Here is a 27,118-nt window from a genome sequence, read left to right as displayed (position 1 = left end):
CCACATTACGCATGCGCCCTGACGTGCGCGCGCAGGTTTGATAACGGCCCGCAGAATTCAACTTTCTTCCGCTGACAACAACAACAACAACATATTTCTTCATATATACAACAGTTACTGTATCTGAGGATTTAGGGGCAAGGAGACACAAAGGAAGTTGTATTATCTGAAAAGTCGAAGGTACATTTTTTATTGTTTATTTTTGGCAGCCAGCGGGTTTAGTGGTGGGGGGTGCTGGGGACGTTACAGTGTTTGAAGGTTGGCTACGAAGGGTGATCATAAGTTGCAGAAACTCAAATAACTTGCGGGGTATGATCATAATCAAAATATAAAGCATTTCATGAATACCACCGTCTCGTCCAGCCGTAATATAGCTTCCGAGTCTCTTCTCTCCTCTCTGGCGGTTACCTCTGGCCCTGATCCGCCCGAGAGGAGAGAAGAGACTCGGAAGCTATATTACGGCTGGATACCAGGCTATTTCGGGCCGTAGACTCCCGATCTTCACTCTTGCACCCACCCGGTTATTCATCTACGTCAGTACGCCTGTACTAGAAATTTAGTAGAAATTATTTTCTCCCACTACCAGTACAGTGTTTATCTGACTGAGTAGAGTAGAGCAGAGTTCTTCGGTTAGGCAGGAGTCTTGCTCCAGTTGAAACCGCTCCTCTTGAACTCCTTATTTCTCTTCGGTCAGCAAACAGTCATACTTGGTTTGTGTGGTTTGTCCAGTGCTTTGATATAGTTAAACATGACAGGATGATCTGGTCTTGAGTTCATTCATTTACAGTTACTGTAACACTAACAGTTTTAGCTTTACAGATCAGAAACTAAACAACCGCCCCTCTACGTTTGTGCCTAAGCTAACTAACTTGTACTGTAGATGCACTTCCATCTTGTATAGATCATTTTCACAGAACGTTCGAAAACCGTTCGATCACGCGTGGGCGCCATGTTGGATGATAACCTGGATGACTAGAACACAGAACGGCACCAGCTAGAGCACCAGCAAAGTTACTTGCGGGTTCAAGTGTGCTGTTTTGTCTCCATTCTGTGAATCATTAAGTGATGTAGCCAAGGTTAGATATCAGGACAAAGTTGCAATAATACGTCTTGATCTATATACTTTTAAAAATGGCACTTTTCTCAACGATCTAATGCTGGTGCCGATCGCGAGGATTTACCTTTGCGGTAGCGGGAAATGGAGTGTTCACGGTGGTTTAGAGTTCGAGGTGAAGCGACTTCGCAAAAACCGCGATCATTCACTGTACCTGGCACGCTACCCTTGGTGATGTCCTTTCACTGACAGGCGGCGTGCAGAGGACTAGCTACCAATCCCCACCGCACGCGCACGAGCTGGCACTCACTGTCCACTTGCCTAACAAGGGGCAAAATTTAGCACTTCCCCGACCCTAACTCCGTGAGGCAAGAGGATAGTGGGGGCCAGCGGGAAAGTGGTATTAAAAAAGTTCGTGCGCGCGTCTTTTTTCCGTATTTTGGCTTTGTCAACATGTGTATTAGAAAGGTCTGTTTACAAAATTACAATTCAGTTGATCAACTAACGTTAAACATACGAATCAGGGCTGCTAGCGCTGACGTTATTGCGACAGACTGTAACGTTGCACTTAATACTGAAAGTTCAAACTCTGAGAATGCTTAGCACATGTTTAGTCAGATGCCAAATTGCGTTTAGTGCCCGTCGCGGCATGGAGGTGACAGAACTCGACCAGACGTCGACTTGTAGAAACTTCCCTCGTCACAAGCGCAAAGCTCGCTGGAAGACACGCCACACTTTGTCGAATCAGTACTTAAATCAAGCGAGATACGGAAGGGGCTGTCAAAGTTTTGTGAAAGGGTGCCGTCACACGTGCGTATATCTGTTATACATGTAGACCTTACGAAAGTCTCTGTACTTTTGCCGTGTCTTTATAAAGAATCTTTATCAAAGTTCGTATGAGGTCCCTATATATCACTTGGAAAAAGCAGAAATTAAACAAATATAGACACTCAGATAACATGCTAGAGAAGTTAGTTGGCCAAAGGGAGTATGGCCTGCGACCTAGCTAACTCCTCTGGCATGTTATCTGTATATATTTGTCCAATTTTATTTTCCCAGCAACCTGTGGAGCATGGTGGGGGCTAAGAATTTCATACGAACCTCATACGGACTTGAATGTATACGCATGTGTGACCGCATCCTTCAGGCGCAGTCACACGAGCGTATATATCAAGTCCATATGAGGTTCGTATTGACATTTTTCTTCATATGATCATACCAGTCGTATGCACAATACACACCTCACCTCATACTTTTAGGTAAGCGTACTGGGCCATGCTGAGCGTAAAACTGACACAACGATTGAGATGCGCGTGAGGGGTGTATTGTGCCCGTTAACACGTGTAAGTTCCGCATTGATGTTTTGTCTTGCCTTAGGTAAAGTTTGCGGCTGAAGAAATTTTTGTTTTGTTCTACCAGCTACACAATCGTGAGTAAAAAGGTTCGAATTTCGTTCCTCGTGAACAAGCCTAACAATTTTTAATCCTCGCTTGATTATCGACAGAACATCGGGGGCAGTACTGGTGAAAAAATTTAAAATATCACTCACAGCTCAGGACGCGATGTGCCGTGTTTTATGAAGAAGAAATAGAACAAGCTTGCTGACATTTTCGTGTAACATGGTATACGTCCATGACATACCCTGTACCAGAAACCAACTTTCTCCCAAAAATTTTTTAAAAAAGCATGCATAAACTCCGCGGCAGGGCTACTGTTGGTGGGCTGGTAGGAGAGTGGTTTAATCAAGTTATTGAAAAGAGGACGGACTGTAGGTAATGTTGTTGAATAGAAACGGCGAGTAGGCCGTATCCTGTGTTTATGGAACTCGCAGTTAGCACGGCAAACATCCAGTCCGTTTCTGAATAAAAAAGGCTTCTTTCCACGAACGGGTCCACCACGTGCAACACACAGCCGTATGGAGATCGAGCCGCTTATCATCCAACATGGCCGTTCGAACGTTCGAACGCGACTGTGACGTCATTGTGAAAACGATCTATTAGAAAATTTATGTCTGCCAAAATTCAAATCATGACCATTTCTTTGCAGGTGACCCCTATAATGTTTTGACTAAAGATTTGAATTGCAACAAGGTACAATACTATTTGGGCACTTGGCAGCTGCCTATAGCTAGCAATTTCTACCCCCAAATAGTGTGCCCATCATGCAAGGCATGGGCACACTTACTAGTACTAGTACCTCATACTCATAGGGGTTGGGGTTGCTTGTATCTGTGCTACATCATAGTACTAGTACTAGTACATTTCTAGCGAGGACACACTAGCAAAGTTGATTCATTCACATGCAATTACCACTGGTCTGCTGACAAGCAAGGGACAGGGAGTGGCATTGCCGATTTGTTGAGGTCCCGGTGTTGAGGGCGGGCGGGCAGGCATCCTGCTAGCCTGACTAAAATTGCGCTCGAGCGGCCGGCCCTACAGTTGACACCGCCCTAGGACATGAACCCGGCCAACGAGAGATTGTGGCCTCCTGCCTGGCACAGAAAGGCTCAACTATGGGGGCTCACCTTGCCAGGCAGGGTATTCCACTATAACTCAGTCAAGATCATATTCATGATATTGCATGCATTTTGCAATAACTTGTAAAGTTTTGCATGACATGTGTCACATTATCCATTGTTGTTATTTCTGTAAAACATAAAATAAAAACAGTAACAGGTTCGATTATTCTGAGCACGTGACCTAGGGACATGTGACTCAAGTAAAGAATCGTAGATGCCTGGCAGGCGATATCGGCCTCCATCTCTGTTAAGTGTCGGCTGGTGTCCTCTTTCTGTAGATGGCCTCCTTCACCCCCCTCATGAAGTAATCCGGTTCGGTGTCCAATATTTGAGCTTTGTCCAGAGTAATGAAATGTGCCGGTGATTCTATGTTAATGTGCTGCAAGTGTGACACCTCCGACAGGACCGAGCTTGGTCTCCTGTGCTCCAGAAACCTAGTCTTAAGCGAGCGCTCAGTTGGCATGGACCCTTTCGCAGTATTAGAGTACTTAATTTCATTTTGTGCATTTCATTTTTTTTTTTCATCTTATTTAGACTTTTAACCTTAAAACTCCCTAAAAAAAGTTTTCAAATCCCTTGCGAGCCAGCTTATCTATTCCCAGGGACCAGAAATTCAAACCTAAAATTTCAGCAAACAGATAAAAAATCATACATTGTACATGGGGCCACATTTTTCTTATTTAAGTCATTGTAACTTACATGTTTTCTTACATATTTTACAGGGTTGCTTAAGCATTTGCAAGAACCCTATGTGATACGCACGAATCCCTATGCAAAAACGCACGAGTCACTGTGCAAAAACGCACAAACCTTATGAAAATCAAACGAATCACTATTCGAAAACGTACGCACTTTATGTGATTCACACGAATCACTATGTGACACGCACAAAGCTTATGCGATTTGCACAAACCTTTTTTCGAAACCGGGTCACGTGACATTACGTCATCCACACAAGGTTCGTGCAAATTGCATATAAAGGTTCATGTGTGTCACATAGTGAATAAGTGATTCGTGCAAATCACATAAGGTTTGTACGTTTTCGTATAGTGATTCGTGTAATTTTCACAAGGTTTGTGCATTTTTGCATATATATAGACTATAGTTATTTGTACGTATCTCATAATGTTTGTTCAAATCTCATAGGGTTCGTGCAAATGCTTAGGCACCCCTGTTTTATGAACTTAATTTTAACCCGCGCAAAATTTCTCCTGTGCACAAAACTGCAACCCCATACCTTATTTCCTCTATCTGATGGACTTTGTGGTGTTCTAAGCTATTAACACAGGAGGATGGACAGTCGTGGAGTACATACTCCAACTCCCACCTCTACTCCTGGGCTGACTTCCCGCAGTACCCCCAACCTTTCCACTCCTGACTTCATCTCTCCAAGTACCAGACGCCAGCGAGTGGTGATTAACAGCCAGGTATCATTTTTCCAACATGTACACTCATACTACAAAGCTGCAGCGGTGGGTACCGGTACAGAAAATTCAGGTACAGGTGGGTGTACGCAGTACAGTGTACCGGTACAAAACCGACCAGTCCGGAAAAACCAGACCTGAAAAAATTCGGAGACCGGATGTTGGACCTATTGGAAAATGGACAGATTATATGATCAGGCATTCACACGTTTGGGGGCTATCGAAGAAAATAAATGAACAAAGTAGGGTAGAGTCTAGTAGTTTTTTCTACCAAGTTTTTTAGTCAATCCTACAGAGGCAGTTAGACTTGTAGGATTTCAAACTGCCAGTGGGAATCGACCTACTCCACAAAACAGATTTCTTTGGTGAGAAATGGACCATTGTTTTGAGTATCGCCCATTCACAAGTTTTCACATACTGAATCAGGTCCGGATCGGACCTGGACCTGATCCTCTGGACCTAGACCGTACCTGTATCAGAATTTTCTTTACTGGACCCTTACTAGTAGGTACAGGTCCAGTTGGGGTCAAGAGGATCAGGTCCTCGTTCTGAGTCAAACCTGGCCCTGGCCTGGATACTCGAAACAGTATGTTTGATGGAGTATCCGACTCCCACTGGTATTTTAAATTTTAAAGTCTTATCTTCATGAAAACAAGGCTAACTGTCTCTGTACAATTTATTATCTACTTGGTAGAAATGACTATATACTCTACTCTACTTAGTTCTTGTTAATTTTCTCAGATCATTAAGGCCATGTTGATTTGATTATGTGGATGGATGACATCTGCGCTTGCATCAATTTTCAGCCGTTTCCACACAAAAAAGTTTTTGACCACAGTGGGCTGGCACGCATTAAATTGTGCAAAGCAGCTGTAAAATGAGCATATATATGCAAGTATCAGAATCTTAAGTCAAAGAATAAGTTTTGAGAAAAAGAAAGAAAAAAATCTATTGTTGGTAGGGGTACTGTAGGTACCACTGCCTACCACTACAGAAAATTCAGGTATAGGTCCCGTTCAGGTCGACTCAGGATCATTTCCAGGTCCGGACCTGAACCTGGGCCTGATTGTCTGTGGAAACTTGAGAATTAGCAATACTGAAAGCAATGGTAATTGGTCAATTTTGCTACAAAGGTATCTGTTATGTAGAGTTGGTTTGGTGGATTATCCGACTCCCACTGGCATTTTAAAATCCCATCTCCATGTAATGAAGGCTAACTGTCTCTGTACCTTTGACTTTAGAAACTTGGTACAAATGACTATTTTAAGTCTACTCGACTTCGCTCTTGTTGTCTTCTTGGCTCGGTAAGACCCCAAATGCCTTCGACATGATTTTTTCAGATCTGTTTTTATCGGATTGGTCCAAAAAGAAAAGGAACTTTTTGACCCGTATAATGTACTGGTCCCTACACATAACTGTTGGTATACCATACTATGTGTTTTCAGTCCTGTCCACTCAGATTTCATACTGAAGGCAACTTTTTTTTTGGCCAAACATTTTTTTATTCGCTCGCTTGCATCAGTTTTGGAGTTCCCAGAGGATGTCATCCACATAATCAAATCAACATGGTCTGTGGTAGGAAATGAAAACCGCTTGCCCAACGTCACTCTTTCTGCATAAATGTCACAATCAGCAGTATAACTCCCATACTGCAAAACACATTCTGACTGTTGTTCAGTGGAAGTGTATTTCATTGGTGTGGACATGGTTCTGACATACAGCTCGAACAACTGGAAAAGCATCCTTGCTTAGTCTAATTTCTTTTGGACAAGCAAAGTGTTCAAAGCAATTAAAAGCATTTTCACCTCACAAGTCATAGATATAGGCCCAAAACCAATTTTCACTCGAAACACATCGCTTCTTACGCTTTTCAGCCATGCCAGTATTTAGTGCCATGTCGCAGCAGATTATCAGATACATATATTTGAACTCAAACCCTGACCCTCGAGACCCTTCGTCACAATTTTTTAGCACTACGTTGGACCCCTGTTGCAGAAGAACTGGTGTGTGCACCGTTCAGGATTTCTTGGTCATGACTCCTACTCTGTTGTCTGTCACTCCTCAGTCCCCCAGAGTGATGACACACGTGGCTGAGAATGATGATGCTGCAGAGAAGAGGGAGAGGAGGCGCTCCCGTGTCATCGAGCTCACCCGAGGGGGGATCGGAAGTCCCATCTCACCCATGGACAGGTATGTCTTTTACTGCTTAGTCCCTATTACAGATAGAGTCATCGAGCTCACCCGAGGGGGGATCGGAAGTCCCATCTCCCCCATGGACAGGTATGTCTTTTACTGCTTAGTCCCTATTACAGATAGAGTCATCGAGCTCACCCGAGGGGGGATCGGAAGTCCCATCTCACCCATGGACAGGTATGTCTTTTACTGCTTAGTCCCTATTACAGATAGAGTCATCGAGCTCACCCGAGGGGGGATCGGAAGTCCCATCTCCCCCATGGACAGGTATGTCTTTTACTGCTTAGTCCCTATTACAGATAGAGTCATCGAGCTCACCCGAGGGGGGATCGGAAGTCCCATCTCCCCCATGGACAGGTATGTCTTTTACTGCTTAGTCCCTATTACAGATAGAGTCATCGAGCTCACCCGAGGGGGGATCGGAAGTCCCATCTCACCCATGGACAGGTATGTCTTTTACTGCTTAGTCCCTATTACAGATAGAGTCATCGAGCTCACCCGAGGGGGGATTGGAAGTCCCATCTCCCCCATGGACAGGTATGTCTTTTACTGCTTAGTCCCTATTACAGATAGAGTCATCGAGCTCACCCGAGGGGGGATCGGAAGTCCCATCTCACCCATGGACAGGTATGTCTTTTACTGCTTAGTCCCTATTACAGATAGAGCTGTGTGCTTGAACAAATTTAAGGTACAGATGCAAGTACAGGAATTTAGGTACAGGTCCGGACTTGTAGCTGTTCCTGAGCTACTCAGTCTGAGTTGTTCAAATGATGGTTCATTTTCATGCACGTTTGAACGGCATAATGTTTATTAACATGCAGTTAAGTTCGCGGGGATTTAATTTGGTGGTAGTTTGTACCAGCTGTCTCGGAGCTGCTGTTTTGGGCCTATTTAAATAGGTATCAACTCGCATAGTCTATAGATCAGCTTTATCTATAAAAAATTTCAGATCCTAGAATATCCTTGCTATTTTTGGTCAAATCTTTGGCTAAGTCAACCTCAGTTTGGAAATTGGAGAGTTGTACCCACAGAAAGTCATTCAGGTGACATAAAGCACATTTCATGGCTTTTACTGATGACACATCAACAATTGTATTCTGTTATAAAAGTATCATGTTATCCATGAAACAAATGTTGACGCAAAGGTACTACTAGTACACTAGTCTAGTATTATCCTCTTGCATCAGAATTTATTTTGTGGATCTTTTGATGCTGTTCCAAGCCACAAGTACCCATCTTCAAAAATGGGTTCCTAGTTGATTTGGGGTCCTCTTCCCATTTTGTCCAGGCAGTAACCTGAAGTAAAAAGTATACACAGCTTTGCAACCACATTGGGAGTTTGAAATACATACTTAAATTGAGAAAATATGGTATTGATATGAAACATAAGAATAAAACTCTTCTTTGTTTTGCAGGAGAAATTCCCTGGGAACAACACAGGGTGGACTGACAAATGTACAACTTGCAGATCACTACACTTCTTGTATTAAGTTGTCTGCAGAAAATGTAGGTATCCCTGCATGAGTACCATACCTATGTTCAAATTATGATCTTTTTCTACATTTTGTAAAAAAAGGTTAAATAAATAACAGTTTTACAGTAAAGTAGAAACCTGGGTTGATTGCACATCGTATAACCGCTCACGTAGGTCAATTGCATGAAATCCTGAAGTATCAAACCAGCTCCCGTTCACCCCATTGTTAGTGACTTTCTCATCTGCACAACCAAAAGTCACCAAAGCTGGTTGACTGCTAAGAAATTTGATAAACATTGAAAATGCGTATTACATGGGCATGCACGATACAAATAAGCCGATAACTGCAAGTGGTAGACATCCTTCCATCTTCACAGGTGCAATACTAACAATGTGCATTGCATGAAATTGTTATTAAAGAGCAAAAGAAAGCGATATTGGGAGAGGTCGTGGCAGGATTTGGTGATGTCGGCACCATATAGAGATGCCATCAAAGCCTGCATTATGATTCGGCATACTTGTTCTGACATAATAGATAAGAAATTGTCCAATGTCTAATCATTATGATTGAATTTAGGGTTGCTGCTGGGAAATATTTTTGCGTTAAGGAGAAAATATTTGCAGCAGTTTAAAGTTCTTGGCAGCCAGTGACCCGACAGTCAGTAACCACACAGCGACTCGAGTCCTACATACATACGGACATACATGTATCACATACATACGGACATACATGTATCAGCCTCTTTTGGTGATACATATAAGAGTAATAACAGAAATACAATTGATTAAATTTACATTTAAGTTAAACTTAGTTCCAAATTTTTGTGCTGAATGTATATGGGAACTTATGATTGTCTCTAAGGTCATTTGACTTTGGATTACTTGTCTTACCAGATCTGATATTTTTATGTGTGTTTCAGAAAATCAATGTGAAGAATGCATTTGGGCTACACCTGATTGACTATATGTCTCAGCTGCTGAAGACTAAGAACAGGAATGAGGTCACTAATTTCCAGGTAAGGTCCTGCCATTGTTCAATCAAAATGTTTCTCTTGGTGCTATTAAGCTTTCTTTGTCAAACAATACACACAATATTCGTTGTCACATAGGTGGCAAGTTGCACCCTGGATGCCAGTGCCAAAATCTATGCCTACCGCGTGGATGCTGTCCATGCTGATGCCTTTAAGATGCTTGGTGGTCTTGGACACACTGAATGTGCCAACAAAGAAGCAGGTAGGTAAAGTGGTTTTATCATCATCGTCTCTTTTTGTATTTGTGTGGATGGCTGGAGGGAAAAAAGTAAGAGCAGTCTTATTTTACAGAAAAAAAGATATCTAGTTTTTATGTAGTAGACAACTTGGATCTTATATCGCTGGTATGACTGTCGGCGTGTCCTTCAGTACAAAACAAAAGGTAGTACAAGGGCATTGTCGCCCTGAAGTACGTCTATCAGATTATTTTTCACAGGGTGTTACAATTTTACAGCTAACGAAGTTTGTGATTGGCTAAGTTTGAATAGCTAAAATTTAGTTTTCTTATGTCATAAAATGTGCTTCTAAATGGCACCCTTTCCTCTCCTTTTCATCGTGGAAAAATTCTTTATCCCTTACAAATTATCCTAACAATCTTAGATGGAAAAGTAACGTTTCGTCAGTTGTCCTATCTCTGATGCAAGTCACACAGTGGCACGCAAACTGTTTTGCCATTTGGTATTATGCAAATCAGTTCCTCATTTGCATATTTGGGTATCTGTTAATGATCCACTTATTAGTAGAATACATGTGCTACATTAATTGAAATCAAGTTATGGAAAACAATCAAATTGCACAGTTTCGTCATTAATTATGCAAATGAAGTCCTCATTGCATATTATGTATATCATTATGAACATCTTTGCCTAAGTGACCAGCATGCCTAAAATGATGTAAATCGGTCATTCATTCACGATCATGACTCAGTTGAATGTTAGCGGGCTCAAACTTGTCCCACTTTGTCTTGACATCAAAGGCTAACAGTGCCACAAGAATGTCAAGACCATGATAAAATATTCTCATCAATTATGCAAATGAATCAAGACAATTCCTTTCTGGAGTTATCCTCTTTTTTGACATAAATGCCCCTGCTATTCTAAAGCTAGCTGCTAGGGGGCCAAATCTCATGTCACTTCTTTCCCAGAGCTTTCTAACATTTCAAAGTGGTGACCATAGCTTGTTAAAGTGTAACTGAAATGAAATCGTCTGTAGCATTTTCTACCAATAATGTAAAAATTTGATCTTTTCTGAAAAAGTCAATGCAAGTTTCAAATCAATTGTCCGTCCGGAAGTCCCTCAAACAGCGACATAAAAATGTGTACTTTGAGCTCTTTGCTGGAACTAATTAGGAACACGCCGTGACGTCATTTTAGTTAGTCCCTACTAGCTGGTATGGTTGACTAGGGGAATAATGTACATTTGATAGACCCGCATCTTATAAAGGAAACATAATTCATTGACGAAACTCGGCACGACTAAAGAACACATACTTCACTTCACTTGAAGGGAATTTCGTTCGTATTCATGCCACTAAAATATATCTTAGAGGCACTTGAAGTTGATGCACGTACCAAGCGTGCGTAACGCAAGCGGGGAGAAAGTTCATTATTGTAGCGTGTGGAATAAGCGGGGATTAACAGCCATCGCTTCTTCTATACACAAATGATAGCATGAGCTTACATTATCCTCAGTAAGGAGGCCATGCTGTACATTAATTTGAAGATGTTTTCTAGCGGAAGCGCAGAAGTTTGTGCCTCTTTGCGGTCTCCGCTTGTGCCTGCTAGCGAAACCGGGACTAAAGCTTCGGTCGCGTACAAATATACAACAGCTGAGCAACTAACTACGTACAGTTCGCCATGATTTAAAATGAGAAGCAACCTCATTGCCACAAGAAATGCGACTCAAAATACATTCCCACTCAAAGTATGTGTTTGTTTACAAACCTGTAAGCTTTTATCGGATAGATAGTACGTCGTAGACTGACTATTTCTAGTCGTGAGCACGGCCGATAGCTAAACGCCTCCAGATTGTGACGAGTCCGTGAAACATTTTGAGAGTGACTGTTCTTTCTGTCTCATATTTGTCTGCACAACAGACAGATTTCGTAAGCTCCCAGTGATTAGAGGAAAACACACAGACTGGTGTTTCCGTGATAGAAAATTCGAAAAGTGTGGTTAAATAATAGCGCATGGCACGGGGCCGCCATTTTTTTGTGAGGAATTTTTCTTTGTTGTTGATGACGAAAAATCCAAGATTCACTCGTAACTAGGTTTTACGGGGACCATATCAGTACTACATATCAATGCTACAATATTCATGACAAAATCTAGCGACAAAAGTGCCAAGTTTGTAGCTACACGAGCAAAAAAAACGAGTTATCGATGACATAGTAACGAGTACGTACATGCTTGTGGTCCCGCAACCCAGATATATTTTCCTTTGTTTACATGCTCAGGTTACGCTAGAAGTTTTTATACAAAACCAAACTATTTTAACTCACCTATTAACAACATGTCCACCGCTAAAGACACTACACAACAGACAGATTTCGTAAGCTCCTAGTGATTCGAGGAAAAACATACAGACTGGTGTTTCCGTGAAAGAAAATTCGAAAAGTCTCAGGATTTTAGCGCACGGCCGCCATCTTTTTGGGGGCCATTTTTCTTAGAGTTGTTGTTGTTGACGACGAAAAATCCCAGATTCGCTCGTAACTTGGTTTTACTGAGACCAAGAACTACAATATTCATGACAAAATCTAGTGACAATTTTTCCAACGTATTTTGAATACGGTCAGCAAATTTTCGTGCTTGAAAATCTTGGGACAGCGTTGTTTGTTGTTACGAGTTCGGTATAAGCGGTTCACTTTGTTATGAAATCTATCCGGACGCCGACAAAGATGTAAAATCCAAGAATCATTTGTGCTGTTTTGTGTCGGAGTCTAAGCGTACAAGTACTTCACAATAATGGCACCGCAGTTATGACCAGAATAAGCGAAATACAAGGTAAATTTACAGGGCGAATTACTACTAGTATGTGACAGATAAACGTCCTGCAGCTGTGATAAACTGTGGCGAATTCACCCTTCTCCGCGCGCGTTCCGTGACTGGGAGTCGGCAGACCAGCGGTGTCAATAGTTGGAACTTTTCCTGCGATAATCCTTCTGGTCCTCCCACAGCTCTCCCCAATATAATCTCAAGGTTCATGTTGAAGCACGAGGGCTCGAAGTGTGCGGAGCTCGAAGTGTGCGGAGCCGTAGATGTCACGGAAGGAACCATGCCGATGCCTCTGAACAAACTTGATGCATAATTTTGTACACTGTTTTCTAGCTCGCTGAGACTCTCAATTTGTCAGCCACAGTTCTGTCATTTTTAACTTTGGGGAATCTGTGCATAGATATCCCCTCGGTAGACTGACTATTCTTACAGCTAACGCCATGTGGGCCTCCTGCGACACAATAACTTCTACTGGACTTTGTACTAACACGACCTGTAGTACAAGACGCCATTACAGCGGACGGGGGTTGAGCTACTAGAAGAACGCGACTCTCTAAAATGACGTCATGCATATCATTTGAATTCGCCCTCGGATGCCCCAAGTCGCACTTTTTGAAGACGTTTTAACATTACTTCCCGACCGAATTATCACATGAAAAATATTTCAATCTAATAGCGAGGAAATGATCCTCTAGATCGTTAAAAAATAAATTGTATTCAATTGTATTTCTGCAAGTCTTTAAGAACGCAAGATATCAACACATGAAGTCTGGCTGCAGTGCCATGGAAAGTTGCTAGGTGGCCCAAAATTTTATCATTTCCAAGGTTTCTCACGCTCCACCAGCACACCAACTACAAAACCAAACCTAGCCGTTGTTATCTTGTTCGCCGACACACAATTGCTATTGAAAATATAGCCTCCACATATTCATGAAGGTAATAATCCCTACCTACCTACCTTTTATTGAGGACTAAAACAGGAAACACAATTTCTAACCTAGGCCCTATAAATATACTTCATGGAAACAAGGCTGTCTCTGTACATTTCACTTTTGTTTTTTTACAGTAGAAACTTGCTGGAAATTACTATAAACACAAACTCTATTTGCTACTATTTGTTTCTGAATGACAGGTAAAATTTGTGACAACTTGTACTTAGTTGTAGTGTTGCAGGTGTTTGTATACTGTAGTGGGAAAAAAAGTCTACAACAAGCCCTGAGTCTTTCAAATTTACTTTCATATTGGATACACACTGTACTGTTTGTTGAATGATGAGTATGATTAATGGGTAATATACATATGCATTTAAAAAACTAATTTTTGCATCTGACATGTATATATGTATGCCAGATGTCCATTTACAGTTTGTCAACTTTCTACAACAATCTTACTTTTTGAAGGAGACGTACCTGCAGAAGATGGTGAGATTAAAGGGAAGAAACCAAAGAAGGTATTACTAATTAATATATTTCAGAAATGAATTTTGACTGAGCATTGGCCATAGCAATTTAGGAATTGCCAATTTTACATGGAGGTGCTGGTGGGAGAGTCCATTATTGCTTGGGGAATGCTTTGAAAAGTTGAACTTGGTACTGGGGTGATGATGAAAAAGTCTATATTTTGAGTTGAAGTGCTTTTGATTGGTCAATTATGCATGGGGTGTCTGTTGTTAAGTTCTTGCCCAAGGGTTCAAATTGGGAAAGGTCCATTTTGGACTATGATGACTTTGCAATAGTTCACTTTTGGACAGATGTTTTTGGCATGTTTCATACTTGTGCAAGGGTGATTTTAGAACAGTCCATTTTTGCATGTGGAAGGAGATAGAGTAATGTAAATGTTGCCTTTGTAATTTGTAAATTTTGTAGATCAATTAAAGAATGCTGCATTTTTCTCCTAAGGCTACTGGATGCTAGGTTGATTCAATATGTTATTGTTGTTCCTAGTCAGGAATGTCCTCAACAGTGGAAAACAACTTGAAGAATATCAATGTCAACAATTTTGACCTGGAATTTGAGGTAAGTCTGGGCAAATTGAATGTAATGCCAGACTTGATTTAGTACTAGGTACTCACTAGCCAGCATTCCCTTTTGAAAAAAAATTATTTTTATTTTTTTCGACCTGCTGGTCCGAGAAGCAACAAATAAAATTTGGTTGGCCTGAATGATGTAGCCAATACTGTAAATCATTTAAAGAAAAAAAGGTAAAGTGTACTGTTGTATCAAAGGCTACCGGTAATGTTTGTTATCTGTCCTGGGATAACTAACGGGTAAAAAAAGTTGCCTTTTTTTGGCTATGGTTAGAAAAGAGGAATTTTCAGTAGTTTTGGCTCAAAATTGAGCTGATTTATTTTTCAAACCAAAAATGGCTTTTATTTTACATTTCAATGAAAATGAGTGTATAACTCCATTGTTAATTAATTAATGAGAAACAATTGAAGGTCAAAATGCCTATTTACCCAGGATGGTTCACATTTCAACTTTCAACTCAAGTTTTAATGCACTGGGAAAAGGTAAGCATCAGTTTGACCATTTGGGGATTGTCCTGAATAGTACATGTGCCTTTTTTTTCAAATCAGAAAATAAAGCAGCCAAATATAAGAACCAAAAAATTGATTTGGCATTGTCTTATTTACTTCAGACATAGGGCCATGTTGATGGCATTATAGATCATATGTGTGAATCGATTTTCGGCCCTTTACAAAAATGAAATAAAGGTATTGACCATGCTATTTTAGATTTTAAAAAGCAAAAAAAAAAGTATCGAAAAGTGGCTACAATATTTAGTAACTAAATATTGTACATTGGCAAACTCTACATCAAGCTACCCCCAAATAGCCCCATCAGGGCAAAGTAGCAAGAGTTTCCCCAAGTCAACGAAAAATAAACTTCGGTATATTTCTTCAACCTTGTGATCACTTACATCTCATGCTCAATGAAGACAGCTTCGTTTTTTCCAAACTTTTTTCATCCACATGCTCGCATCAGTTTTGAGGTTCCTAGAGACTGTCATCAATGATGTAATCAAACCAACATGGCCTGATTGCAAATATGTATACATCCCACCCTTCCAGGTGGACCCTTTATTCAAGAAGATGTCTGCTACCTTTGATGAAGGAGGGACCAGGGGTCTGCTGCTCAACCACCTCAGTTGCCGTGACGACAGCATGGAGCTGCTGTTTGACTCCAATGCTGTTGCCATGGCAACCTTTGGGGACAAGGTTGAGATCAGCAGGAACATGGAGCAGGTGGATTTTTCTGGTGGGTCTTGAATTTCATTCGCCGAACAGTATTGAAATGATAATGTCTGTTAATGGTGTGTAATGTTAAATATGAATGATTGGCACTCACTGGACTCATTGCATAGAAACATGTCATGGTGGTATTCTTTGGTTCAACGTCAAGAACTGATTATTACTTTGTTAATAAACCTATATATATATATATATGTGTGTGTGTGTGTGTGTGTGTGTGTGTGTGTATTATATAGTCCCTGATTTTTGGATGCCCTCATTTTGATGGCTACTAGTTCTAACAGCTATTTTCAGGTGGTGATTGTTATCATTGGAGTACTGTATTTTCTTTTTATACTGCTTATAAAGTTATAGTTAATTTCTGGTTGTGGAATGTACTGGTTGTGGCACAGTAACAAGATCTTTGGTTATGTCCATGTGGCCATATTCTACTTTTTCCTGTCAGGTCCGATGTCCTCTTCCAATCTGTCTGGGCAATAACCTCTGGCAATATTCTGTAATACCTTCTTTCATACTTGAAGAGAAACCAAGAACAAACCATGGTATTTCTATATGCCACTTTCAGAAGAATTCTTAAAAGGCCAACACAATCTCTTAGAGAGGATCAGTACAACACAGGTCTGTCTACCTTTTGCTGACTTCAAGTTCATGGAAAAAGATCAGGTAAGCTTTAGTCTTGATCTGTTGTACAGCTGTAGTCTTGCATTTGAACAATTAACACTGCTGTTTAAATGTCTGTTTCTAAATGCCATGAAAAGCATCATGGACTTCACTTGTTTTCATGCACATGTCTGAGACATGTCTGAGACATGTGCATGAAAACAAGTGAAGTTTGCAACTCTGTGACTTGTGCAAATTCAAACTTTATTCATTACTCATAACTATTCTGTACATGCAAATTCCATTTCTTTTTATTTCATTTCTTCTTCTTACCTGTAACTACTGGATTGCCATAGTTAACTTTGACAAGGTGTGTTTTTAAGATTTCCCCATCACAGTGTAACACAAGGTAGACTGTGAGTAGTACATGTAGCATTAGACTGGTTTATTGTTCAGTCAGGTGTACACAGATCAAATTTTCACACACAAATTTTCAACGACCACAACGATGTGAATCATAATGACCAATCCTATCAATAAAGTTCTTTTTTTAGAAGTTGTAAAGTCATGAAAGTTACACAGACACTTTTTCTTATCGATACGCGATCTTATTGACATGGGATACTTAAAGGGGCATTGCACTCCACACGGGAGTGTTATTTTCCGATAGATATTAATTTTAGAAAGTTATAACTGCATATACTACTTCATATTATACGATAAAGTACCCAGTTGCTCCACGTGCCTCAAAAGCATTCAGTCTGGTACTTAACTCCCCAAGTACCCTCTAATTGAATTAATCCTATGGCTGAATACAATGCAAAAGTTTTGGGTAAGGTTACAAAACTAATTTCAGGTGCGCTAAGAAATCTCTTCTTGTTCTTGTATCAGGGCTCGAAATACTGGGTGCATGTGCACCCAGGTGCACCCAAAATTGGAGCTGTGCACCCAATTATTTTCTGTGGGTGCACAGGTGCACCCAAGTCACCCAAGTATTTTCATGGGTTTATGTATGTAAAGATATCAAAATATACCAGTATACATCATATTCTTGACATCTAAGATAATAAAATGACTCATGCATTATGGTACTTGTTTAAGAATTTGATAGCAATTTGTAACTAAGTTTTGTCATTAGGTTTTTCTGACATTCTACTTAAATTTAAGAGGTGCACCCAAATTTTTTTTGGTGCACCCAATCCCCATAATCTCCAAATGAATTTCGAGCCCTGTTGTATTCTTTGCTATCTTATGAGGAATTTGCCTTCTCAGTGTGCTTAGCATACCTCATTTATTCCGAAAATATATACGATAAAGAAAGTGTCCAACCACATCTCTGTTTCTTATTATACCCGGTAGTAATGATGGCTGGAGTGCCCTGATGTACAACATGATGGAACAATACATGAATGAAACGAAAAACTTGTCATCAAGGAGCGTTGTCATCAAGTAACGCCCTGACATATATAGACTAGACATAACGACATGGTTGTTTTTCAGGACTTCTTTGGAGAAGTCGTGTCTAAACAAGGGAAAGGGGAACATGCCTTTGACCTGAATGCAGAAACTCAGCCCATAGAAGAGGATGGACCAGACTATGACATAGGAGGGTTTGATGATGCTGCTGATGGTTCTGATAGAGAAATAGATGGTGGAGATGGGACCATAGAGGAACAATCCATGTTTGTGGATGGAAAATCAGCAAGGATGCTGCAGGATGCCAATACAAGGTAGAACTGTAGAATCACCTCGATTTACTTCAAAGGAAGTAGTGTTGTGCTTTTCCGAGCACCTCTTGTGAAGAGATTGACGCAGACATGGTTATTCCTGCTGCTTGGGATTTGTCACTAGTAGGATGGGCAATCAGTTTATTCTCTTCGCCAATGGCGATGAGTATGTTTTTGCCGACTTGGGTCTGTATGTAGGTCAACAGCATATAAGTCGAGAAATTGTGGATGGAACTTTTTGATTTTTTGTAGGTGTGTAGCGGTTGTCTAAAGGCATGCCTAGTTTGAAAATGGTTTACCTGGCGTTTTCCTACGGTACAGCAGCGAGCTTTGTATTTTTTCGAGGTTTGTTTCGGGAAGCATAAGTCAAAATGCAGCTGGGCGATTTCTACGATATTTGGTAGGTGTGTAGCGGTTGTGTAAAGGATTGTCATGTGCGAGAATGGTTTAGCTAGCTTTTACCTACGGTGCTGTAGCTGGCTTTGTATGTAAGTGCGTTTGTCTGTATGCAAGATAACTCAAGATGCTTTTGATGAATGCTAATGATATTTTGTTGATAGGTAGGGGACACAGAAAGGAAGGTCAAGTTCGATAATGGGCCTCCTGGCGACTTGTTTTGGTACTGCAAGTGAGCGTCAAAGCTTGAGCCTAAATTTTCCAGAAGTGCCAGGTTCATAATTTTTTAGTGGTGGATAGCTGTTGGGACTAGGAGTGAATGGTGTAATTTTGGGCCCCCTAGTAGCTTGTTTGGAACTGCAGTGGGTCTTATAGTTCGTAACTTTTAAGAAGGATAACTCCAGAGCAGATTGTTGGATAGTCTTTGTTTTTGGTATGTAGTTAGTTTGGGTGATAATGAACATAATGAGATGCAAATTATATAAATCACTATCTATTTGATATAATTACTTAGGGAAACTTCTATATAGGTTAAAAATATACTTGTGACGGAGTCCACCGAAAGAACTTGAATCAGCCCATAGATGTCTAAAAATAGAGAAAAAGTAGGTCAAGACAGCCGGTCTTGACAAGCATGAAATTCTGATTGACCAGGGATGCTACCATGCAGGCCTAGGTCATCTTTGGCCACAGTCCAAGGCCCCCTAAAATCAATACTATCCGGCCAGGCTGGAGTCTGGTAGAATCTGATGTTAACAAAACACTATGAAAGTTGCGCTGGAAAGTCACAACATTGTACATCATTTCATTGTCACCAGTTCGACGAGAAGGTTATGTGTTTTTTTTTGGGGGGGGGGGCATTTGTGGGTTTGTGAGGAACACACGTTCATGCAGTCATTTGCTATTGGGGTAGGTACTATTTAGTAAATACATGATAAGACGTTAAACTCTTAATAAAGGCATGATTATTTGGCGAAGAGATGTGTTCGTCGAACTCTAGTTGATACTAATCTTATTTGCTGGTTCTCAGATTATTTTAGACAAAAATGGAGTGACAGTTGGCAACATGTTTGGAGGTCCAGAGGTCCAGGTTGCTAAGACCTGACCTACAATGTAAACCTTCTCCCTTAAACTAGAGAACTGTGCCAGAGTAGTTTGCCCATCATGTAAAAAATTAGCTATTCTTTCAATGAAAATTGTGTTGCATGATATGTTTTTCCTTCCAGTCAACCTCCTATACTGGATGGCACAGTAGGTAGCCTGGTGTTGGCACTGGAACCCAGCGAGTACTCCTACTTTGATTCCAAACTCCTGTCCATGTGGACTGGACCAGAACATTGGAAGTTGAAACCCAGATCCAAAGGTAATATTATTATAAATGATGTTTTACATATAGGAAAACTATCGTACACTACAATAAAGCATATTCATGTGACTCAAGTATCACAACAAATAATGAACCAATTGTATTTGAGTACTTGTTTAAAATTTTGAAGTTGGCTGTTCAATTCGGGTTCATCGCAATATTTAAAGCTTCAACGGTGTTAGCACTCACCTCACCTATCCCTTGACCCCCTAATGGTTGGTTGGGGCACCATGACTATTCGCTGCACTACCCTCCTCCATCTAACTCTGTCTTCTGTGGTCTCATGGCTTCTGCTAGACTCAAACTGGTCCATTCTCTTAGGTTGGCACTGCCTGCTGACATAAAGTTACTGACACTGGCTCTGGACCCTTCTTCCTTCTCCTCTTCCCTCTCCTCATTGTGCTGACAATCTACTGTATCATATGTGGTGCACCCATCATTTTTTCTGTGCACCAAAAAAGAAATAGAATGTCCTCCTGTGGCAATGAAAGTATTATTAGAAATTACTCAATATTTGTTTTTTCCTCAGATGCATGTAAACAAGGTGGAGATAAGAAAGCTAGACAAAAGAAGGAACCCTTCGTGTTAGTGTACCAAGGCATTGGGGAGGTAGAATTTGAGAAACAGTTCATCGAGACCAAAGTAGCCACCACCCTCACCAAAAAGACACTGGATAAATACAACAAGGACAGCAAGACTCTTCCACCAGAGCTGAGCTACAGGGCAGATGCTCTCTTCAGGCTGTTTGGGAAGGCTAGTGTCATGGTGAGTGCTTTCTTCTATTTCTACATTCTCCCTGTCACTGGGCATCACGCTAGTCTCTACCAGACTGACTACACTGGCTATGATAGGGAGAATAATTGGCAGGGGAGTTTTGCTAGAAAGCTTGGAGGGTTTGGTAAGGCATAGCCAGTCTGTGATACATGTTGTATGTCAGTTTGATGAAAGGCAGTAAAACTAATCTGCCATTTTCTGTATAAAGGAGTTGGAGTTCTTCTGTGTTCCTTTTGTGTTTGGGCTCCCTTGGCGATCAGTTAACGGTGCACTCCCCTGTTCTCTTTGGTAGCGCGTGACAAAAAAGTGACGAAAGGCTTCCGAGGGTCTATGTTTGAGTTTACATTTCTCATTATTTACTGCGAAATGACATTAAACGTTACATGACTGAAAAGCGTAGGAAATGGTGTGTTTTTGGTGCAAATTGTATTTTGGTCCGAGCCTCATTTGTAGGAAGCTGTCAGAAATGTAAATTTCTCTTTACTATATTCATCTGGAGTGGGGAAATTTATTTAACTCATAGCCAAAAAAGAATGCTTTTATCACTATCATACAAAGGACAAGCTAATGTGAAATGTGCTTTGTCTTCTACTGTACAAAAAATCATACTACAAAATTGGCAGATTCTTTGCTCCAGAGGAGTGTGATTGTGTCTTCCTGATTGGATTCACGGTTGTCACAATTGATTCTTAGTTTTAGTCATTTCTCTTATGTTTGTGGCATGTGTCCATCAACAGGTGAAGAGACAAGTGGAAGAGGACAGCCAGATGGATGATGGGATAGAAAACTATGACTACAACAACCCCAATGACTGTGCCAATTATTGTCCAGGGGTGGAGGTAGGGAGCAGGCTTGTTTTCAGTCCAACCTGGACTAGTGCATGTGACCATTAATGCATAAGGACCACCAGTCCTGAGCTCCACCAATTTGAACAGACCTTGAACTGGAAAGATTCAAATTGATGATGTTTTTCCAGGTTATTTTGCATAAATCCCAACTGTCATTTTCTCTACAAACTGCCTGCTGCAACTTCACCGAGAATGAACTGGTAGGACAAATCAGCAGTGAATCATTTTGCATTGGTTAACAATGTACAGTTAACAAACTCCAACGTACCTGAAAAGTACCTCCGTCGTTTTATTGTAACAGTATTAAGGTTGGACACATGATATATTACCTATGTTGTTTATCAAAAGTGAATATCCTTTTATATTTTGCAAGTCTCATTTTGATGCATTTGAATAATTTTACTTTAATTTTTGATAAGTTGACAACTGTCGCTGCGATTGCCAATAACCTGTTCATTTAGAAAGACAAAGTGCCTCACGTCAGTGTGAGTGCAAATCGGCTAAAATAGTGCAAAGGTGCTTCCTTGAACAAACTCCAGCGTACCTCAAGAGTACCTCTGCTCAGTGAGATAGGCCATTTTGTAAGAAGTAATCCAAGTCTTACATGTTGTCCTTGTTTCTACCAGGGAGATGACAGTGATAATGAGAGTGCAGGATTCCAAGATTTCAGCCAGGCATCTTCACACTTCAACTTCAGTCACGACACCACCATCCATGGTAATGTGTCCTGCAATGCCAGCATGCTGGAGTCTCAGACAGGAGTAGACGGCCTGGTGCAGGCACCTCGCAAGGTTGTTGGCCATTTCTCAACCTTTCAGATTGTTTCAGCTTATCTCTCACAGTAACTTTTGCAAAGAAAGATATGTTTATGGGTATATGAGTCTAATTGTGTTTATGTGGACAGTATTTTGATACATGACTTTGGATATTCAGGGCTTGAAATACTTTTTTCTGCATACCTGCAATGGCGCAGGTAACATTGAAAATTACCTGTACCACTCTGAATTTAGGAAATATTTATCATACTGAAATTGTTCAGGAACCATTCCTATTTTTTCTTTTATACATTATAGTGGTAACACTGACAGTCAATGCAGCTAATAACAATCCACATACGCTACATCATAGGTGATTTATGTATAATACCCAGTACATGGCCCAGTGCAGGTTAGGTGCAGGTAGACACCAGAAATACCTGCACGGCTCCAATTTTACATGCTCTAGCCTGCATATGCAGGTGGTATTTCGAGCCCCGGATATTGTTAGGTGCTTTTAAGTTTGCGGTAGCAGCATGCACTGTAGTCTCTTACTGCCATGAAAAAAACAGAAAATTACCGCGAACATTTCTGCATCTACAGTATATGTATAACTGTGTAACTAAGATTAGAAATATGTGTTTTTGTGAATAAAAGTAAGATGTACATGTTTGTGGCATAAATTGTATATCATCATGTACATAAATTGTATATACAATGCATTTTTTACCTCCCTAGGTATCCAAGATCGGGATAGACTATGCTCGACAGGCCAAGCGCATTGATGTGAGAAAACTAAAGGGTACCATGTGGAACTGGCTTATTAAACCACACGCACCAGACAAACCTAAGGTACATGTTCTATCTTCTTGCCTTTAAAAGTCAGGATTTTTAAACTATACCAGAATGGTGGCGCATATTGATCTTGTCAATACTTTATTCATTAATTTTTCCTTAAAATATTTTCTAAGGGACTTTAATTCAAAAGGAAACCATCATGATTTTTTTTTTTTACTCGATGGTCACCACGTAACAAGGCCTGAAGGCCACTCAAGGTTACGGGTTACATGATTGGAACTGTAACAGCAACTCTTCGCCCTAGGTCAGAAACATCATGATTGAGACCAGCCCAATTGCTCACTATTGCTGGACTAACTGACCCAATAGGCGAAGCAGGGGTTACGAGGGCTGCTCGGGAGATTCCCTACCCCTATTTTGGCCGGAATGGTTTGATCTGCTCGGGTGAATGTTCGCACATGTGGCGGGTTCTTTAACGTGCTTGGGGTGTTGCTCTCCCCGAACACGGGACCTCCATTTAACGTCCTATCCGATAGGAATGTCATGTTATTTCCATTCTGTTTGATAATGTAGTGTTGGCTTTTTGCTTAATTTCATCATAATATACATTCTTTAACGATGAAATAATTTGAAGAAGATTAGAAAAAAATGACAATTTCTTGACATTCTTTAAAATTTAGAAATTAAGACCAAAGTTTCATCATGCAGGACAGTGTTGTAACAACTAAGTATACATACTTGCAGGAGCCAATACATGACCCTGAAGACAATGAGAGAGAAGAGGCCGTATCTGGAGAACAAACCTTCACTGAACTTATGCAGGAGCTCCCCACTATGGTGTCAGGCCAAACAGCCAAAAATTTGTCTGTGCCAATTGCATTTGTTTGTCTACTGCATCTGGCCAATGAAAAGGTAAGCAGTCCTTGTTTGACATTGGGTTTGGTTGTTCACTCCAGGGGTTTTGAGCTTGAATATTCTTATCCCTTTTCCAGCAGAATCTTTCAAATTGACAAACTCTTGTCAGTTTAGACTTGCATCATTTCAATCCTAAAACTTAAAAGCCCTTGAATTAGAGACTTTTAAAGGCAACACTGAGTTGATTAGTTATGGTTACCTTCTCCATTTCTGATGTAAAAGAGTTGCCAATTGGGATATGTGTGCCAGTCAAACCTGGAAAGGTGATCGCTTGCCACAGGTGATCACCTGACCTGACAACAAAGAGTATGAGTATGACCAGCATGGTCTGTTGAGCTCACATAACATTTTAACTGCCTGAAACAGCAGCCTTGTTTACCAGCATGTGGTAACTCCTGCATGGTGAAATATAGATTACTGGCCAGAAAGTAAACAGCAAAATGTATGTATGCAGCAAAGAATTAAGTAGCATTGAAAGAGAAACCCAATTGAGAAAATTCTAATATTTTTGCTTTCCTATAGATAATGATCTGTACATTCGTCACTCAATGACAAGGATCTGTTCAGTTTCATGAAATAGCATTTTAATAATTTGTTTTACATATCCTGCCATTATATAGCCTTGGTACCGTCTGGAAAGTAGTTCTCTCTGGCGTTCATTATACATGTAGTCTATATACAGTCGCTTCTAGCTCTGACATTCATTATACGCTATATACATTGCTTCTCTGCTGTTCCGTCTGGGAACCTTGACCGCGATAACGTCTGGAATCGTCCAAATTTTGGACGCAGGTGCTGATTGGTCCCTACAGATGAGTGAAGTAAGGAATGGTTCAAAAGCTCGTTATAACAAGCATTCCAACACTGGACAAGCCCTCCGTCCGCTTGCGGAAGGCCTGAGTGCTTTAGAACCCATTCCTTAATTCGCTCATCAACTGACGTTAGCACCAAACGGTTTGAATGTGCAGGTCTCCAGACGGATAGCGGAAGCAAACATAGGAGTGAACCGCTACCCGGATGGTACCCAGGACAGCCATTATATAATTTCCTTAGTCAGGAATCTGTGCAACTTTCTTAGTCCTCAGATTCCCTGTTTCATTCCCTTAAGACTTTTGTTGACTTGTGGGTCTGTTGATGTAAAACTGACACATTTCATTTTATTTTTCAGTGTCTGATGATTGATGGAAATGATGACTTGTCAGAGCTGACAGTCGCTCAGGGAGTCTGACTACCCTTTTTATTGTCTTTTTAAACACTTGGAATTAACTCTTCACTAACCATGCAAGCTAGATTTCTTTAAAATTGTGAGAAAATGATTGTACAATGAAAAGATAAACCAAATGACTACAGCCATTTTCAAGTGTTTATTAGATGTAGTCAAATAGATTTTTAGATAATTGTTGCTGTTTGATTCTAGTGTGTTTTATTCTGACACATCTGAGTATAGGCGGTAGGCATCAAGTTGAAATCAGTATTACAAACTGCGAAACTGTTCTATTCCTGTCTGCCTATGCGTGAGTTATCCCCATGACAAGAACGACACAGCAGACGGAGTACACAGTGCATGTTTAGTATATTCAGTAGATTTTAATACATGTAGTATGTTTAGTAGATTCAACGGACCAAGTTCAGTGCCTGTTTATTAATTGATTCAGTGGACTGAGTATACTGTGCAGTGTGTGTGTATACAGTGTGTGTTGAGTGTATATAATGAAAGCAACTGAGCGATTTTGACAAAAACTTGATGGCCTATCACCCACTTTAAGCAGTGTACATAGTTTTGGGGAAATAGAATTGATGACCTTCACAAGGGTTGGGTACAGGTACAGAAAATTCAAGTACAGGTCCACTGTTCAGATCCATGTCCAGAAAATTAGGTCGAGGCCTGAAACTGATTGTCTATGAAAACTTCTGACTCCATCTGTTGTTTTAGAATTTCCTTTTCATGTTGAAAATGCTAACTGCCTTTATAAGTTTGACTGTAAAAATTTGGTAGAAATGACTATAAACTCTAATCTACTGTGACAGTCTTATTCTCGTACTGATAGTTACCAACAGATCTTTCTGAGTGCACACATGCTTTTGAGATACACCTTGCACCAATTTAGTTTGTTGGTTTCAAGACCAAGTAATGCTAATGTGAAATCTCTAAGTGTATCAAGTGTATCTTTATGCACACAGATAATGTAAAGTACATAGCCAGATTCAAGATCTCCTTCCTCTAGTTTGCATTTAAAGTTTTTGAGAACAAAGGAAATATATGGGGTCCCTCCCAATTCCTGAAATGGACTGGGAATTGTATATCTTGATCTGTGTCGTAATTCATGACTTACTGTTCTGACATCTGAGTTTCTAGGACTTACTATTCTGTTCTGGCTGTAATGCAATCATAACATTTTACAATTGTTTTATGTAACCTACCAGTATGTTTTTTTTAAAGATGTCATGTACATAGGTTTGAACAATAAAGAAAAGGTACAATAACTGCATATACAACATGAAAGTGTCTATCTTTTTGATATCATGCTTTTCTTACTTGCAGGAGTTCCCAATAATTTACTAAGTATAAACAGGAAAAGATTCCATTAACTGAAGTAATGACTGGATTTGTAATATATTGATTTAGCAAATTACAGGCCACCCCTTTAGAACTTATCTCACTATATGGCTCCTTTTCATTGAAATGTTCAAAATGCTGTTGCCAGTCTTCAGACATTTGACATGAAGCAAATTTTTGCCATAGCCCTTATGATGTTTTGCAAGAGATGTACCACAACATTAGTTCTGGTTGATGGCTTGGAATATTGTAGCCAAAAGTGGGACTTCAACATTCCCAGTTGTCAGGAGGGATGGGTACTGGTACAGAAAATTCAGGTACGGTCCTGGTCAAGAATCAAACCAATTGTCTAACTTGTGAATGGGCAAAAACTCAAAACAATGGTTCATTTCTCTACAAAGATTTAGTTGAGTGAATGACCAAGTTTGACTGTAGTAACTTGGTA

The 27,118-nt window shown here is 40.4% G+C and overlaps 1 protein-coding gene across 5 annotated transcripts; it reads left to right on the top strand.

Annotated features, from left to right (window-relative positions):
* The first annotated feature begins 10 nt into the window (after window positions 1-10).
* On the top strand, window positions 11-26,612 carry LOC118413008 (condensin complex subunit 2-like). Of its 5 annotated transcripts, none has more exons than XM_035816122.1 (18): window positions 11-180; window positions 4,849-4,999; window positions 7,062-7,186; window positions 8,605-8,695; window positions 9,584-9,679; window positions 9,773-9,896; window positions 14,088-14,137; window positions 14,631-14,702; window positions 15,758-15,944; window positions 16,506-16,600; window positions 18,038-18,267; window positions 19,887-20,023; window positions 20,556-20,791; window positions 21,538-21,639; window positions 22,275-22,439; window positions 23,142-23,255; window positions 23,946-24,113; window positions 25,285-26,612. In XM_035816122.1, exons 2-18 carry the CDS (start codon window positions 4,865-4,867, stop codon window positions 25,342-25,344), a joined length of 2,187 nt encoding a protein of 728 aa, XP_035672015.1. In that variant the 5' UTR covers window positions 11-180; window positions 4,849-4,864; the 3' UTR covers window positions 25,345-26,612. The 5 variants fall into 5 exon arrangements, with proteins under 5 accessions (XP_035672015.1, XP_035672014.1, XP_035672017.1 ...); XM_035816121.1 differs by having other exon boundaries at window positions 16,503-16,600; XM_035816124.1 differs by lacking the exon at window positions 4,849-4,999 and having other exon boundaries at window positions 37-180; window positions 16,503-16,600.
* Window positions 26,613-27,118: the final 506 nt, after the last annotated feature.

This window comes from Branchiostoma floridae, chromosome 4 (genome assembly GCF_000003815.2).
Source record: "Branchiostoma floridae strain S238N-H82 chromosome 4, Bfl_VNyyK, whole genome shotgun sequence".
Classification (NCBI taxonomy): domain Eukaryota; kingdom Metazoa; phylum Chordata; class Leptocardii; order Amphioxiformes; family Branchiostomatidae; genus Branchiostoma; species Branchiostoma floridae.
Note: the sequence above shows the minus strand (reverse complement) of the source record. Positions and strands in the feature narration are given on the sequence as shown.

Bases quoted from the DNA above. Each gene is read 5' to 3' on its own strand.
- LOC118413008 (XM_035816121.1), top strand. From the start codon at position 4,865: ATGGACAGTCGTGGAGTACATACTCCAACTCCCACCTCTACTCCTGGG. The intron at 9,897-14,087 runs GTAGGTAAAGTG...TACTTTTTGAAG, and splicing joins ATGTGCCAACAAAGAAGCAG to GAGACGTACCTGCAGAAGAT. The intron at 14,703-15,757 runs GTAAGTCTGGGC...CCACCCTTCCAG, and splicing joins ATTTTGACCTGGAATTTGAG to GTGGACCCTTTATTCAAGAA.